Here is an 18,591-nt window from a genome sequence, read left to right on the forward strand (position 1 = left end):
CCTTTAAAAGATTTCTTTGTAGATGGACAAATTTAACATTCAAGAAAAGTTTATTTTGATTTACTTTAGTATATAACCAGAAAAATAATTATTTGTTATGATTTAATTTAGAAGGTTGTTGTTAACAAGACTACAAGATCGCGCCACTCATCCTACACTCATCCTTCACTCATATTTGGGTTAAAATACGCACATAGTGGCGTCCCCATCTTAAATAATTGATTGATTGATAATTGTTGGTAAGCAAATGCCTACCAACAATCAACAATGCACATTAATTCAAGCTCTAATCCATTCTTGTTGAACAATGTTCTTTTTTTGATATGTAATTATCAGTTCATAAATTATCTTTTATTGAATCAATAATAATATAATATTGGCGACAAGCCTAAAAAGTTCTCACATGAGAGAAACTTGAGTTATTTAGAAACTTTAAGAAAAATAGTTGGGCTATTATTTTTTTATGTTTGAAGTACTTAAGCTTATTTGGAGTTCAATTGGCGGTTCATAATGGCGTCCCAGCAAAAAGGGTTTGGACGCGTTAGTTTTTTTTTTTACATTGCAACATTTTGCAAAGTTAGAAAATTAAAAATATTCCCTAAGTCCCTGAATCCCTAAAGGAACCTACCTTTTTTGTTACAATTAGTCCCTGCTCTACATAAGCTTTAAAATTATACCTCAATGGAAAAGAATTTTCAAGTAGAACAGAGTAAAAGAGGATTTCACAGAGAATCCTTCATTGTATTAAGTATTTAGATATATTGTTTGAAATAAATCTGAGAAAAAATATTAAATTTAGAAATTTTTCTAAAAGGAGTAACTAACGATATAACTCTTAGGAATATAATTAGTACATTGTTACAATTTATCATTCTTGATTACTTGATTACTATTGAATATTTTTAAATCTTAAACAAATCCCTATTTTGGAAATTATGGTTACATAATCAAGTCTAAGAATATTTTGTGGGTTTTTTGTAGGATTAAAACATTACACAGTCAAATACATAATGATTCTTAATATCACATTAAATGTTGTTTACATAGAAAGTTATAACAAACCACCTTTTTACAAAAATTAGTATCATGTATATATACATACGTTGACATTAAAAATTCCAGTTGTTCGTACTTTTTTTGTCAGGAATTTTTTTAGTGTTAATTTAAGAACTGGTGTAACGTAACTGATTCAGTTGTTTTAGAATTTGTCATAAAAATGTTAAAAAGGTACCACTATGCAAACTTTTTACTATTGCTCCTTAGCAGTATTAAAAACTGCTAGGATATTAAGTCCTTATTTGATTTATAAAAGAGTTTTAATCATTAGCAATTGCAAATTTGTTTAAATACTAGGCTAACTTCTAGTACTTTTGTAGTACAGTATAGTTTTAAAACTTATTCAGTATAAATTGTGTTTAAGTGGGTTCTACCTGCCTGCAGGTTACCGTGTAAACATGGTCCTACAAAATAGAACCTCGTGGCATTATTAAAGTGTTTATCTAGTTGAAATGAACTGTAAAATATTCACAAACATCCAACCTATGCACTGGATGAACTGACACTTCGTAATTGTTTCTTCAAATATTTACAAAATCATATTGAAAATCCGTAAATTAGTCTTTTTCACATGTGATTTTAACTTCTAAATAATAGTTAAAAATTAATTTTCCCTCCTCGATTGCAAAGCTCTTACATGTTAAGAGGAAAAAAAAACACACAATTATTGGAACCAAATTAGTTTTAGAATGTTTAGAGAGCTTTTAAAATAAAAGCGTGTTCATTCCCAAACTATATTTCAATCCATATAATACGCCATCTTGAATTGAAATTTAGGCTGTCGGAAAGATATTCCATATGTCATTTGATTACAAGATTGAACATAGATCATGTCGATTAAAGTGGTAAGATGAATTTGCATGCACAAGAACTCTTCCCCACTACTGATGCATGTGTTATTTGGTACATTCATATTATAGATGTTGAATTAATTAAATACCACTAGCGTCTAGTTTGGAGCCTCCCTACCTATTTCAAATCTAACTAGCGTATAATGATTGTTTCAGTGCTGTTTGGTTGGCTGGCAACTGTGATCCCTCGCAACATCGTCTACTACATCTCTACTGCGCTGTTTGCCATATTTGGTGTCAAGATGTTGTGGGAAGGCTACCACATGCCTCCTGGTGGGGCCCAAGAAGAGATGGAGGAGGTTCATGCCGACTTGCGTAAACGAGACGATGAGGTACTTTACTTGCTGATTAGATCTAACTTGAGTTAGAGTTTAGTTTGTACTGCTGAGCCTAATACTTTATTTCCTTTGTATGTCTCAACAGTACATATTATACCCTTTTGTATTTAATAGTTTTGTAGGCTAGTTAGAATACCGTTTAATATTCATGACATTATTGTATTTTAACAACTAACAATTCTGCCTGACTTCCTTTGGCTGCTGTCCCTTTCTTTTCTTTCAATTGTCGATGTGATTTGTGTGGCGCCTACAAATCATGTCGTTGGTTGTCTGAAAAGAAATCTTACTAACTAATTTAACCACTAATTTCACCTGTTAACTTAAACAGGGCTTCAGCATGAACCTGGATCATATGTTACATAACATGTTCTGTCTTTTAGATTCTAAGAGAAGGATGCTATTTAATCTGAGGATACGTTGATAACCTTTTCTTGAAAGAATTATTCTATTTAGCAGTTTGATGTGTGTGTAATTGGTAGTATCAATTTTTCTAAGTTGTTTCTTTCAGAGAAAGGTGAGATTTGAAGACACAAGGTAGGAATACATTTTTCTACAAGTTGCTCTGCATTTTATTAATTTTAAATTAACACCTTTTGGTTATTTCTTGGATACATTTTTCTTGCAGCCATCCTATTCTAGAACATAGACGATTTGTATTTTCTTACTAATATGTTTACCATTTCCATTGATATGTTTCAAAATTTACAAATTATGTTTTTAATGTGTTTTTTTTTCAATTTTGAAGCAGATCAACACAATTTCTCTAAACATTAATGCTAGTTTATAACATTTAAGCCTTCATTGTCCAATGTTTTTAACTCACAACAGTTTCATCGCATTCATTACCATTATTAAAAAAATAATACATACAAATTTTTTCATTATTACTAATTTAAAACCTAATCACAATTGACAATTGATTTGAATTTCTTAAACTTATTCGCCTAAAGTAAGTATTTTTGTATTCATTTAAGAAATGGACATATTTGTACCAAAATAGATTCAAGATTTTTCATTTACAACATTTTTCTTTTTTTAATATAATACTCCAAATACAATGTGTTGTACAGTTAAAACTAACAAGTAAACATAAAATGAGGTTACTAACAACCTCATTTTATGTCAATAAATCAATCCTGGAGGCAAATTATGTATAACAAGTAAATTTAAATAATGTACTATGACAAAACAGAATGCATTACAGTGATTAGGTATTTCATAAAACATGTGGTTAGGTATCTCATAAAATATTTTACTTTGATCTATAAATTCCTCTGATAGTTGCTTGCCACCACATGTAGTTCTGTTACTCTTCTTAAAATAGTTAAAATATATGTATTTTTCATATTTTACAACAGTAACATATTTAACATATTTTGAAAAGGAACGGTATAAACCACGGTCTTATTGTTATTAAAAAAAAGGTCAGCGTACATGATCAGGGAAATTTCAAACAACTTTTAATTGATATTCAAGAGCATTTAGTTAGTCTCTAAAGATATAAGATTGGCATTCATTCTTGCAATCTACTCTGAATGAATCTGTGCAATCAACTACTTTGGTTGTCTCAACAGACATCAAAACCATTGGCCACACTCCTGATAATCACCATTTTCTATAGAGTCAGCAATTGCTGTTGTTTGATAAATCCCACTCTTTGCAAGCCATCTGATTACTGCATTAGAGATTGAAAACCTTTTTTCTGCCATGTAAAAAACTAAAATCATAACAATAATAATTGTTGTGCACATCCTCAACATGCTATTGCCACCGGCTAACATTTCAACAACTCATCATTTGATCTTTTTTGAGGCTGAGACTTCAGAAACATCGGCTCTACCTTGCACGTGTCATTGTAGTCAAGGTTACAATCTAGATTTAGAATACTGTGCAACAAGATATGGAACTGGTTCACTAAACACTTTTACAATCAGTGCTATCATGTTTTTGTCGCTATGTTGTAGCGATTTTCTTTCGATTCTTTGTACAGTAAAAAAAAAAAAACAAAAAAAAAACTGGTCTATTGTTAAAACTTAATTGTGGATCTAAGTTGTATAGTTCTCTGTTTAAGAAACGTTATGAGAAGCATCCATGTTCACAAAAGGATGTAAAAAAATAATTAAGTAACTAACTTTTAACTTGAGATATATGATACACAAACAACCTATTGTGTGGAATTTATAAAGACTAATATAGGTAAATTTGTATTGGCCTCAACTTTCCTGAAGCTTAAGATTGTTTAAAATTTAGGAAGATTTGCATTTTCGGATAAAAGAATTATAAAAATTAAGCCTGTGGCACTTTTTCCCCTACTTAAATTGAAGGGCCCGTTTAAAGGGATCCAGCAATTTTTGGAATCACATCAAATTCACTAAACTCAAAAATGGAATTGAGACATGTGGTTAGTTAACTGTATTAACTGACCACTGTGAACTGTGAACTGTATGCTTACCTTAGTTACCTGGTCACATCTGCCTCAAAGTTTCTGAGGGACTTTGAATTCAATTGAGACATACCTCAGCAGAAGGTGGTCATACACTATCATATAGCTGTTAAGCAAATACTGGGTTCTGAAGTCTGGTCCTCCATTTGAAAACTAAGTTCGGCATTTTCCTGACAGACTGAATGGTCCTGATCTGTTATGGGTTTTTTATGATGCAAGCAGTAAAATAAAAACTTTAACACAATAATTGCCTGATTTATCAATTATAATATTTTTTCAATTAATTTGTTCTAGTAGCTTACCAATACAACAACAAAAAGTTTCCTGCAGGTTTGCCTAAAAAGAACAACGGTACATTGTGTACCAATAAATAGACATTTTCATAGATTTATTTATAAATGTAACACATTAATAGTTCATAAAGTCTTTCTGGTAGCAGTTGAATTACAAATTTAAAATCAACCAAAAGACAGTTTTTGTGATAGATAATCATGCACACCATTCATTAATTTCATTATTCAGAATAATAGAATTTCAGGGATGCGGCAGATGGGAGGTGAGAAGTGTCAGGTGATATGACAGTAACTGTATGTGAGTGTATGTAGGCGGGCGTGGAGGTTGCGGACAGCCAACCGGAGGTGGTGGTGGGGGAGACCAAGATTGTGGACGAGGGGGAAGGGGAAGTCAAGCCTAGCGACTCTGAACCAGACGCGCCCAAGGTTACTATCCGATAGCAACAAGCTGAAAACTAAACCCTCTTTTCTGGATTAAACTCCTAGTTCATTCTAAGCCTTCAAAATTTGTTTGGAATTTTCACGGAAATTCCTGGCAGTTTTTGTTTGCAGAGTTATATTTTATGCCTGCTTAAATACTTCAGTTGTTATGTGTTTGACTTGAATACATCTAGTTTTCACACATCAATTTATCGTGTTAAAATATGAGGGCTATTGAGAAAGTAAATAGAACGTTTTGAATAAAATAAAAAGTTTGTACAGTAAAAAGGTGTTATATACATTTGAAAGAGCACCTAAAATACTACTTTTCTCCTCAGTCACCAAACAAATAATTGAGGCACTTTTCAAAGCGATGGATGGCCTTTGAAATTCCTTTGTTGTTCCTCTGCCGCCTACGACTCAGCCACCTGGTGACAACGATTGGAGCTCCTCGTTGTAATCAAAGCGCTGTGCTGCTAACCAAGCCTTTATTTTGGGTTAAGTGAAAGTCACTCCGAGCAATCATAGTGTGGTTAAGAGAAAATCTCCCATTTGAATGAATGAGATTTTGTGTGTGATTTGACGTGAGAGGTCGGGCATTGTCATTCAAAAACAAAATTTCGAATATCAACTTTAGTTTTGTTGTTTTGAATGAAACTGAATGCAGCATTTCCAGACAGAGCATTCATTTATTTTTTGTACACTTCATACCCTTGACAATAAATTTCTATACAATTTAAGTTTAAAGACCCAGACCGCATCCCTCAACTAGTGATATTTCAAATACCTCACATTTTTTTACCTATAAAATTGCGACAACAGCACTGGTCGTTCACGACTTATCCACTGCGATGGCTGGACAATCATTGAACACGTCTGTACTAGAAAGTGTGCCTATCAGCATCAAACGGCGTTTTTCTACTTTCTGAATAGCCCTTGTAATATTCTGTAAAACAGAGAATGTAGAAATGATAAGTACGAGGGCTATCCAGAAAGTAGATTACGTTTTTGTCTTTATCCGCTAGGGGCGGGGCTAGCACGACCATCTTGGTGATAGTTCGTTATGCAGCTCAGACGGCATCTAGCCGTGCTAGTAAGAGGTTTCTGCTGTACTCCATTGAGTTACTGTGACAGTTTAAAATGTCTGTGTTAATTCAAAATGCTGCGATCTGTGAAATGTGTGCAAAAAAATTTAATGGACTCTTTGGTTACAGTTTGGTACGGTAACCAAGCTTTTAGGTTATGATATCGTGCAACTAACTTCGCAAAATTTGTGGAAAACCCATAGAGAGTTCTGTTATTGTGAACTTTCGAGTTTTACGGACATCGGAATAGACTTTTTCGACAAGTTTGTCAGTCACAATGCTGGGTCTTCCACTTCGATCTTCGTCATGAACTTAGTTTCGGCCATTTTTTAATTTGATGACAAAACTCCTTCAGTAATAATGTTTTCCCCATAAACTTACAAAGTTGCTGATAGATTTTTACCGGTTTACAGTTTTTTGCAGTCAAAAACCATACAGGGTGGCTGAAAAGTAACTTGCACCCCCACTTAACTTTTCAACCATTTGAGATATTTGAAATCGGTTTGCGGCAACCTTCTTAGATATGAGGGGCTAATATAATTTGGTCAATTTTGAAAATTTTGCCCTTAGGGGAAGCGGGGGTAGGGGGTAGCTAAAAATTTTCAAATGACAAGTATAGTCGAGTTTGGTATCATTTTACAGGTCTTGACAAAACATAAACATTGACATAAAGAAAACCAAAATCGGCTCACTAATAACAAAATGGCGTCCTAAAAAGTTTCAAATCCAAATAACCATGAGGGTGGCAAAAAAATTAACTTGCACCCTCTTTAACTTTGTTACTATTTGAGATATTTGAAATCGGTTTGCGGCAACTTGTTTGGATATGAAGGGCTACAATAATTATGGTCAGTTTTGAAAATTTTGCCCTTAAGGGTAGCGGGGGTAGGGGGTAGCTCAAAATCTTCCAATAGCAAGTATAGTCGAATTTGGTATCATTTTACAGGTCCTGTCATAACATAAAGAAAAAAGAAATCGGACCATTAATAACAAAATGGCAGCTAAAAATGATTGAGACAATGGTTATTTAAAGTAATTTTGAACTGCCATTTTGTTAATAATGGTCCGATTTCTATTTCTTTATGTTAATTGTTATGATTTGTCAAGACCTACAAAATGATACCAAACTCGACTATACTTGCTATTTAAAAATTTTGAGCTATCCCCTACCCCCGCTACCCCTAAGGGCAAAATTTTCAAAACTGACCATAATTATTGTAGCCCTTCATTTCCAAACAAGTTGCCGCAAACTGATTTCAAATATCTCAAATAGTAACAAAGTTAAAGAGGGTGCAAGTTAATTTTTTGCCACCCTAATGGTTATTTGGATTTGAAACGTTTTAGGGCGCCATTTTGTTATTAGTGAGCCGATTTTGGTTTTCTTTATGTCAATGTTTATGTTTTGTCAAAACCTGTAAAATGATACCAAACTCGACTATACTTGTCATTTGAAAATTTTGAGCTTCCCCCTACCCCCGCTTCCCCTACGGGCAAAATTTTCAAAATTGACCATAATTATTGTAGCCCCTCATATCTAAGAAGGTTGCCGCAAACCGACTTCAAATATCTCAAATGGTTGAAGAAGTTAAGTGGGGGGTGCAAGTTACTTTTCAGCCACCCTGTATAACTGCATGCACTTCATAGTTCACAGCATTTTCAATTAACACAGACATTTTAAATAGTCACAGTAACTCAATGGAGTACAGCAGAAACCTCTTTCTAGCACAACTAGATGCCGACTGAGCTGCATAACAAACTAACACCAAGATGGTCGCGCTAGCCTCGCCACTAGCAGATACAGACAAAATCGTAATCTAATTTCTGGGTAGCCCTCATATATTTACACCTCAAAAAATCTGCTTTTGCTTAGTGATTTATTTATATACCTATATTAAAACCCTTTTTAGTTAAAAAACTTTAGTATGATTAATCTCTAAAAACTTAAATATACTTTTATTGTATTCATTTTTTAATGGAAATTTCAATCAATTAACAACATATTATCCAAAAAATAAGACACCAAAAAAGTAGTATACATTTCAGCTTGTATTTTATAATAGTATTATCTTAACTATGTGGTGTGGTTAGGTACGAAGTGATTAAGTTATTGCTTGTGCCTTGTGTTTGTGTTAGTGTAGTTGGGATTCTAACATGGTATATTTCTTGTGTTTGTGTCAGTTATTGGGAATCTAACACAACCTGCATCTTTTAAAATAAGTTACTTTTAATTTAATTGAGTGATTTTTTAAAAATGTTTCACTGCTAATCTTTCAACTAATTTTGTGCAACGAAAGTGTTCACAGTCGGAGCTTTAATGTAAAAAGATTTCTCTTTTTTCCTAAGGGGTAAGATTTCTGGGGGGTACAATTCCAGCGACCCAAATTTGTTGATAAGATGAATTTTTGAGGTTAGGAAATCCTTTTTTGTTAAATGCTGTTGTATCGGTCTGAAATAATGTTGTTAAATTTATTTTCAGTTTGGAAACAATATTTTTTTGCCAAGGAATATAAATTTTTGCCCAAAACATGATAAGATAACTTTAAACTAAACTGAGCAGTATTATTTTAAATTGTACGACACAAGTGTTGTGGGTATTTTCCAAAATCAGTCAATATTTTGATTTAGAGTTCTTGAATCCTCTGTGTCGAGCTATTTGCTTCACTCTTTTTTTCCTGCTTGCTGGTCCAGTTCATATTCTGTAAATGCTGATACTCCAAAGGTACAAATTGTTGGAGGAGTAATACTAAACTGGGTTTTTAAATCATCACCTGATTCAATGTTAATTGACTTGTTTACTTTTTGTATGTTTGGGTTTGATATAATTTTAAATATGTATTGACTATTTTTCCTTGTTCAATATTAAACGTTTTTAATTTTCTGGACCATCACATATACTATTTGGTTATGGGCCTTTTACAACTTGTAAATTATTTTCAAATTATCTCCTAAAAACTCTAATGGTGGGGTGTTCAATAGGTGAAATTTTAGTAATACACACATCATTTTACCGTGCTTAAGTTCTTTGCAATATAAATGTGACAAAATGTAGGCTGAAATTTTGCTTGACTTAATGACTGAAACTTTGGGTTCAGAAGATTTTAAATCATCTAAAACTAATTAATTTATAAAATAAATAAATAAAGGAAATATTCAAATAAAATTCTTTTTAAATATATACATTCAATCAATACGGCAAAGTTAGGTTCAGTTTGATGCCTACAGTTTGTTTACCAACATTTTCTACTGCTCTGCAGAAATTCACTTAAAGGTGTTCAGAATTATTCTCTCCAGTCCCAATTTTTATTGTCACCTATTTTTACATATGCAGCTGTATCCGAAGAATTGGAGAACAATCTTTGTTTAAACCAAATTGCAAGTTCTAGAAATAGTAGGTACTATTCCTCATGTCCTTAAGTGTCGTCTGTCTCAACCTCCATATTGTTATGAATGACCCTCAAAACATTTAACAAATTAATAACCCTTGCAAAGTACAATCAATAATGGACTATACTTAATTGTACACAATGCCTGATACAATAGTTACAAAAGTAATTCCAAAGCCAGTTAGGTAATTCTGTATCTAGGTTCCTTGATAGAAGACAGCTAAGAGTTATTTTCCAGACTACATGTATTTTCAATTCGATGAAATGTTATTGAGGTTCATTGTGATCATAAAGATGAAGGATTAAATTTCTTACTTATTTAATGCCCTGGCTCCACAAATCTCAGTCGATTCTTCCCTCATGTACCAGCCTCTTTCACCCTTCTCTGTCTTCTGCCAAGTTGACATTTGCACCCATTGTCCTGATGTCGTTTAATACTTGGTCAGTCCATCTCAATTTCAGCCTTCCCAATAACGAAAAGATCACCTGTTTACCTCCAAACTTCATACATAGTCTTGTTCCTTTCTCTCTTCTTAGCACATGCCCTATCCAACTTAACCTTCTTCCTTTAACCATTGCATCAATATCTGGGTCAGTGTAAAGTGATCCTAGCTCTCTTTTCCTTATTCTCCACATTTCTCCCTCCTGCACTGGTCCAAATATTTTTCTTAGGACTTTATTTTTAAACACCATAAGTTGTTTTTCATTTTTCTTGGACAACATCTCACCTATTCTGTTATATGGTAGTGAAACATAGACCTATGTTTCACTACCATATAACAGAATAGGTTGAATTATCGTCTTTTATAACTGTATTTTGGTTCTGTGAGATAATACCTTAGATGAGATCAACTTCTTGCAGGTTCCAAAACGCTTTATTGGCATTTGATAACTTAGTATCTCTTCGTCTTCTGAGATTCTACTATTTACAGTTACTCCTAAATATTTGAAACTTCCTGTACAATTTATAGTTAAATTCCTTATCTGTATGTTTCTGTTTCTATTGTTTGCTTTTCTTCCAAAGTTAATGATTTTAGGTTTCTCTACATTTACTTGCAGTCCTATTTTGTTTGCTTCTGTGATAAGTACTTCTGATAAACTTGCCAAGTTTTCAACTGTTTCCGACTAAAGGACCACATCATCAGCTAATGCCAATATGTTTAGATCTACTCCTAGCTTACACCCAATCCAAGTTCTTTTATTTTGTTTTCTGCAGGGCTTCTTCCAGTGCCAAGTTGAATAGTATGGGAGATATGCCATCTTACACCCGTGTTGATGGAAAACTCCTCAGATAGATCTCCTTCTACTCTCACTTTGGCTTTTGAGTCTTTCATCCACATTTCTGTTAGTTTATTTAATTTGTCTGGCAAACCATACTTTTTTTTAACTTTTCCACAAGCTGATTTTGTCTATGCTGTTGTATGTTTTTTTGAAATCTATAAATATTTCACTAACATTCTTGTTGGACTCCCAATATTTTGAAATTGCCTGATTTAGTAGAAAAATCTACTCTATTGTGGACCTCCCTTTCATAAATCCAATTTGTTGTTCTTCAATTAGCGTTTCTACACATGGGTTTAGTCTTGAGACAAGGATTTTTGAAAGTATTTTATATGTATTATTTAATAAAGAAATTCCTCAGTAGTTCTTGCAATTTTGTTTGTCCCCCTTCTTGTGTAGAGGAATAATTGTTGCCGTTCAGTAGGTATCTTTTCTTTTTGCTATACAGTTGTAATTAAGTTGTGGATTTCATTTTCCAAAACGCTTCCTCCATTTTTGATTACTTTTGCTTTGACCCCATCTTCGTCCGGAGCTTTATTGCATTTTAATTTCTTACAAAGTAATTAATTTTAATAACTAATAATTAGTAAGTAGGTAGGTAATAAGTAATTGCAAAATAATTGCATTTTAATACATTATATTTCTTGCAAAGTATATTTTGTTTTTCATGATTCGCAACTCATCAGAGAGCATAAAAAATTGTTCTGGTTTTTGTCTCAACCCGCAGAAAGATGGCTTTGGCACCTTAGGCAAAATATTATTTCTTAACTATTGTATATTCTTTTTAAGCATTTTTACGTCTAACTGACCAGAAACCGGGATTTTTACAGGAATTTTAAAATAACCACCAATAGCCTATAACCAAGTCTCCATTCTTTGATGGCGTTTCTCTTTTTACATCATAAAGAAATCACGATTACAGGTGACGATCACGGTATTGCCGAAACGGCTCCATCGGCAATTTGCCCCTTGCTCCTGGCACCATTGGGCAATATATCTTGTGGTCATGGCTCCATCCTGAACAGACTCCACGATCATAGAGACATCTACAGATAGCCCCAGTAAATGTTATTAGATTTAGAGGATTTTTTATGAGTAAACCTTAAATTTATTCAAACTTATTCTTGAACTCCATTGGGTTTTACAGGGTGATAGTTCCCCCCTCCCCTTTTTTGTCCCGTAAAAGTATATCATTTTTCAATTACCCTATTTTCTATGCCATTTTGTAGAGCTTAAAAAGCAATTAATTTAGTACGATTGAAGTGTGTTGTTGTGCAAACTTGAAGGTTACAGAAAAAGTATCCCTAAGGTATTTCTTTCTTTTTTATATATTAATTAACTGTTGTAGTTTGTTTGTTGTGTCTATTCTCTCTTTTTTATAAATTGGCAAATTTGTTTATCTCCTACCAAGCTATCAACAAAATTTAAACACGCTGTATTATCTTCTAGCTGAAAACCTAAATATTCACTAAAACCAATTTTATTTAAATAGGCAATAATGCCTTACTTTACCCACTACTATTCTAGCCGGTTCCCAGTACTGTCATAGTACTCCCGCCAAGTAAGGATCGTGTTCTGTGTAGGAATTATTTTTATGTAGGAAGGAGGTCAATAACTCTTTATAAAAATAATATATTTGGTGTAAAAAAGAAATTTCTTTCTTGCTACTTGAATAATAATTATTGATAATGAAGTGTATGTTCCTATATTTGTATTCTGGTTTATTCCCTTTTCCTTCCTCACTACTACAATCAATTAATAGGTGGTATTTGGTTGTGTGTAAATTAACTGTTAGTCCAGGAGCTGAGGGGGGTTGAGCATGCATGAAAGTAGTACGCAATGTTATTGCTGATTATTGTAATATGGACTGTGGTGATCAAAATTACGTATGTCGCCTATTTCAAAAGTGGTCGATAAGGTGGGGGGGAGGGGGCAAACATGGCGGTTTGCGCTATGCGTTAAAACGCTGATAGTTCGAAAACGGTAAAAGATAGAACATCAGTTAAAACGTCGTTGTAATTCTAAAAATGTGGACAACAATAATGGTTATTAGGTCCGAGGTCGTATCTCTATAAATAAACAAGTTATTGTATAAAATATGTAAAAATGGACTTTTTGTGTAGTTTTTTTACCGAAAGTAGAATTAATTTGTGAGTGTCGCAAAGAAGTAATATCAAATATCTTTGCTGATAGTTGTAATATGGACTGTGGTGATACAAAATACGCATGTCGCCTACTTTTCAGGTGGTCGAGAACTTGGGGGGAGGGGGGCAAAGATGGCGGAACGCGCTATACATCGAAATGACTGTAGCTTGAGAACGGTACGAGATAGGACATCGGTTAAAACGTAGTTTTAATCCAAAAAATATTACCAATAGAAAAGGTCAGTGGGTAAAAAGTCGTATCTTAACTAATAAAAAAGTTATAACAATAATAAGTTTAACAAAATCTACATCGTACAGCTATTTTTTTTTTCGAAAATCGTATGGATTGTTGATAAATAATAGTGCAATTACTTAATTACTCGGCTAAATATTAACTAGATGCATTTTCTTATAAGAAAAAAAAATATTATTACGAATACATATGGTTTAAAATGTAAAACACGGCCTCCAAACGCCTTGGGGTTCGTCCGTTAGGTTGCGTTATAATTGCTGCTGTTTTTAAAATAATGATTGCTTGTATTTTGTATTTCATTATACACTGAGTATATAAATGAAATAATGATAAATAAATAATCAAACAAATAAGACAATAATTAAATATGAAATATAATGTATATTAGTTTAATTCCATTGTAAATATAAACACCATAAACTTTAAATTTCTTGACCGCTCTCATGCATTAATTATATATAGATGTATATACATTTGTATCAAAGAAAATATTTACAATTTTTTATTTGTATTACAGGTGCTAAGAGAAATTAAAAAGGTACCTATTTAAATTCAACAAATAATATGAACAACCAGTGTAATTGTTATGGATAGAATGAAGAGATTTGCCGTATTTTTTATTATAAGGTATTTACTTTTGTAGTAATGTTTTTTATTTCATATAACTGTATTAAATAAGAATCTGTTACATAATCATATTGTAATAACCTACAACATTATAATAATTAAAATTGGATTTGTAGTGGTAGTCTGTATTATGCATTTGATTGCGGCGAAACCCCAAGTATTATATGTAGTTTGGAGGCCGTGTTTTACATTTTAAACCAAATGTATTCGTAATAATATATTTTTTCTTATAAGAAAATGCATCTAGTTAATATTTAGCCAAGTAATTAAGGAATTACACTATTATTTATCAACAATCCATACGATTTTCGAAAAAAATAGCTGTACGATGTAGATTTTGTTAAACTTATTATTGTTATAACTTTTTTATTAGTTAAGATACGACTTTTTACCCACTGACCTTTTCTATTGGTAATATTTTTTGGATTAAAACTACGTTTTAACCGATGTCCTATCTCGTACCGTTCTCGAGCTACAGTCATTTCGATGTATAGCGCGTTCCGCCATCTTTGCCCCCCTCCCCCCAAGTTCTCAACCACCTGAAAAGTAGGCGACATGCGTATTTTGTATCACCACAGTCCATATTACAACTATCAGCAAAGATATTTGATATTACTTCTTTGCGACACTCACAAATTAATTCTACTTTCGGTAAAAAAATCTACACGAAAAGTCCATTTTTACATATTTTATACAATAACTTGTTTATTTATAGAGATACGACCTCGGACCCAATGACCATTATTGTTGTCCACATTTTTAGGATTACAACGACGTTTTAACCGATGTTCTATCTTTTACCGTTTTCGAACTATTAGCGTTTTAACGCATAGCGCAAACCGCCATGTTTGCCCCCTCCCCCCCACCTTATCGACCACTTTTGAAATAGGCGACATACGTAATTTTGATCACCACAGTCCATATTACAATAATCAGCAATAACATTGCGTACTACTTTCACGCATGCTCAACCCCCCTCAGCTCCTGGACTATATACCCTATGTTTCCTTTACAATATTGTCAGGATTTGTCATGAAGGTGTTGCCAAAGTGTTATATAATTTAGTTCCTAGCTGGGTGTATTCAAATTCAACGGATCACTTCTAAGATACAAATTTATACTTTGGCTATATTTCTCAGCTAAGGTTGAAATTTCTGTGAGATCTTATTTAGTTTGTGTATGTACATTAAGTAATAAGAAAAATTATTTGTGTCCATTATACGCAGGAGTCTTCTGCCCAGTTTTAGTAGATGATAATGTTTAGAGGATATGCCGTAGCATTGTCATGGTCCAGATTGTTTACAAAAAACAAATTTCAACCATTGATTATATTTGTTAAATCTATTTGTTTCATTGTGTTTAATCAGTTTAATTAAAACCTAACATGGTATATACCAGATATGTAATTGATTCAAACATTGGTAGGACTGACAAGACTCAAATTCAGACATACAATTTTTTACGATTTGTAACTTATGAAAGGTGTAATTTTTCAAAATAAAAACACTAGCCTAATGCCTTAACAAAAGTAAAGAAGTTGTTTGACACCAAGTATTGACATCAAGTACATCTTGGTAAAATCATGTGCATATGCTTGGTTATATCCATCATCCCCATAGTAAACTCTATAAATTAAAGACAATATGACAATGTCCAGATTTTGATTCATACCTCCGTCAATTTGTCACAGTCCCATGATTATTCGGTTGAATCAGCTTATATGTTTTATTGTGAAGGCATCATTTTTAAAGCTTGCAACTTTGTCAACACATAATTTAAACAGGCAGAAAAATTAATGAAAAAAGTACAGATAAACATTTAGATTACACCATCATGTATAATATGTTTGACATGGCCCGGGGTTGATAACAGACTGAAGGGCTACATCAAATTATAACTACTACGTACGTTATCAGTATCACTGATGTTATTAGGTCTGCAGTCAGTTGTTCTTGAATGTAAAACTTATTGAAGAAAGAATTGGGTCTACAAATTGCTCTTGATTTTAAACGTTATAAATTCCATACTCAGCCAGAGCTACATTGTAACATTTCTATATATCTCCTATCTTAATATGTTCATAGAATGGTTCGAGTCAGCTAAGTGCTGATTTCTGTTTAACTAATTAAAAAAATATTTATTTGTACAATTAGGAATATTTTTGAGATGTGCCTGTTTCAACTTTATGTATACGAAGTCGTAAGCTATAAAAATGTTGCTCTAACAACAAAACAATGTGAGCTGATTCAATCAAATGATTGTAGGAATGTTTGCTTTTATCATGGCTTTTGATGTTAATTTTCGCCTGCATCGTTGCTAGAATAATTTTAAAAATTACCAAGTAATGGTGTCGTTTATCATTTGTTCCTGACCAAAACAAGACTTTTTTTATAATTTGGCCATGTGCAAGTCTTAAATATGTTCAGCATTAGCTTTGTAGTCCTAATTGTAAAAGTACGAATGTTAAAGAAATTTACTCCCATCAACTAAACTTGTTTACTTTGTTAAAAGGAGTAATTAGTTTTCAATAGTTCCAAGTTGAATATATTAGGAGTTTGTAATATACTGAATGGTTATCTCAATATTTTCCCAGCATCATACTGTCTTCATAATTATAGGACTTCATAGTTTATATGTTGAACATCCTCTAACTTCATCTGCTCTGCTACCCTGTCTGTCAATACTACTTGATACTCTATGTTTTTAGTCACTCTATTTTACTGTAGTCTTGTAGATATTTTAAATGAAGGATAGCCAGGAATGTAGACATAGAGTTGAAGGAGTTGATGGCTATGTAAGGCGCCACATAGCCATAGACTTGTGCCTTGTGTATGTTGCTAAGATAGGAAGAAATCATAATTTATGGCAGAACATTTCTGTTGTGTTTGTGAGGATATTATTCTATTTATTTGGCTGCTCTCTTCAGTTATTTTAATGGTTTGTTTTAAATTATGATTGTCAATGTTTTTTCTATGGTTAAAACTTCATAAAAAGTATTTGTTATAGTCTCCATGATTTCTTTCAAGTAATTTATTAAAAAAAAATTTTAATCATAAAAAATTCAGGTTTTCAAAATTTAACATTAGTTACTCTATGGAAGATAGGAGATAAAATCAGCGATTTTTTGGACAGTTCATTCATTTTAAATTTTTCATACTTGGTTAGCAAACTTCTTAACAGTTGTTTTATTCATCTAATGTATTACAGCCACATAGACATACTCCTCTGTGTTATACCTTGCAAGGAATTCATATTCTTTGTTAGTATAACAGTCATGATGAGTGAAGCAGGTAGCTTTGGCACACACTCTCACACTCTTAGCATTCAGTTTATATTATAACAAACCCCTCCAATAGGATTGCTCTCTGTATATAGAGTTACAATCGTACGTAATATAATAATAAATTGAAGATTGCTTGACGTCCTCAAAAACTAAAATATATGACCTTTTAAAACGTCAGCAAGTATAATATTAAAACATGAGAAACATTACATTAAAACAAAGCTATGTTTAGCTATAGGTACAGTTTGTAATATTCTATTTATAATTTTTTAGTAATTAACGAGGTTAATTACTGTAGTGCTTTCAAAAAACTGTTTGGACTTCACATGATTACCAGTATCACAACAACAACAAAAATTACTGTAGATACACATAATGAACCTTTGATTTACCTGATCCTTCAGTGTATCAATGGTGTTTAGTTTTAGTCATAAATGTTTAGATGCAAATCCCAGTAACTCTTGTACTTATACTTAGTTTGGTTTTTGTATTTACAACTGGTTCTATTATTAGTCAATGTTTAAACAGATTCATAGACAATCTGAAGTTTTGTTTTTTGCCGTAATATATTGTTTTCCAGTGTAACATATTTTGTTGCTTCAGATAATCACCAATAAGCTGAGCTTTTTGTTTTGTAAATATAAAAAGTGCTTAATGAATTAGTTTTGTTGCCTGTAGTCATTTTTTAGTTTGAGTGTTAGTTGAATTGAATGGTAAGCATCATATTCTTTGTACCGGTATCAACAATATTTGCTTTAAGTCATAATACATTTTATATTAAATCTCTTGGACAAGAATTACATACTACTAACTCAAGCTCTGTTTGTTGTTGCAGTTCAATTTTTTCAAAAGTTTTTTTTATAACTATTCTACAAGTATCGACGTCTGCCATGTTGATTTTACTAATTTAGATTAATTGGGTTTTACAGAGGTAAACTAAAAGATTTCACAAAAAGTTCTCTCTATCAAACTCTTTAATACACTTGTGCTGTAAAATAATTAATCAAACACGTAATAGGAGTAAGGTGTAAGTAAAGGTCTACTGAAGATACGGTACCCTTATGGAGAATCATTTAATACAATATAATACAATCCCAAACTCAAATGTTAAACGTATGATGTAATATGGTACCG

General features: G+C 32.4%; 1 protein-coding gene across 3 annotated transcripts in view; it reads left to right on the top strand.

Annotated features, from left to right (window-relative positions):
- LOC128985777 (transmembrane protein 165) overlaps positions 1 to 18,591 on the top strand; it is a 56,312-nt gene that overhangs the window by 24,666 nt on the left and 13,055 nt on the right. For 2 of the 3 annotated variants that reach the window (XM_054405645.1, XM_054405647.1), the window contains exons 3-4: positions 2,064 to 2,239; positions 5,294 to 5,407. In XM_054405645.1, coding sequence (XP_054261620.1) covers positions 2,064 to 2,239; positions 5,294 to 5,407 — 290 coding nt within the window. The remainder of the gene's footprint in view (positions 1 to 2,063; positions 2,240 to 5,293; positions 5,408 to 18,591) is intronic. The other variant, XM_054405646.1, reaches the window with a different exon arrangement.

The sequence above is a fragment of the Macrosteles quadrilineatus genome, unplaced genomic scaffold (assembly GCF_028750875.1).
Source record: "Macrosteles quadrilineatus isolate MER2022 unplaced genomic scaffold, UCM_ALF_1.0 Scaffold_2__2_contigs__length_208266976, whole genome shotgun sequence".
In the NCBI taxonomy this organism is placed as follows: Eukaryota; Metazoa; Arthropoda; class Insecta; order Hemiptera; family Cicadellidae; genus Macrosteles; species Macrosteles quadrilineatus.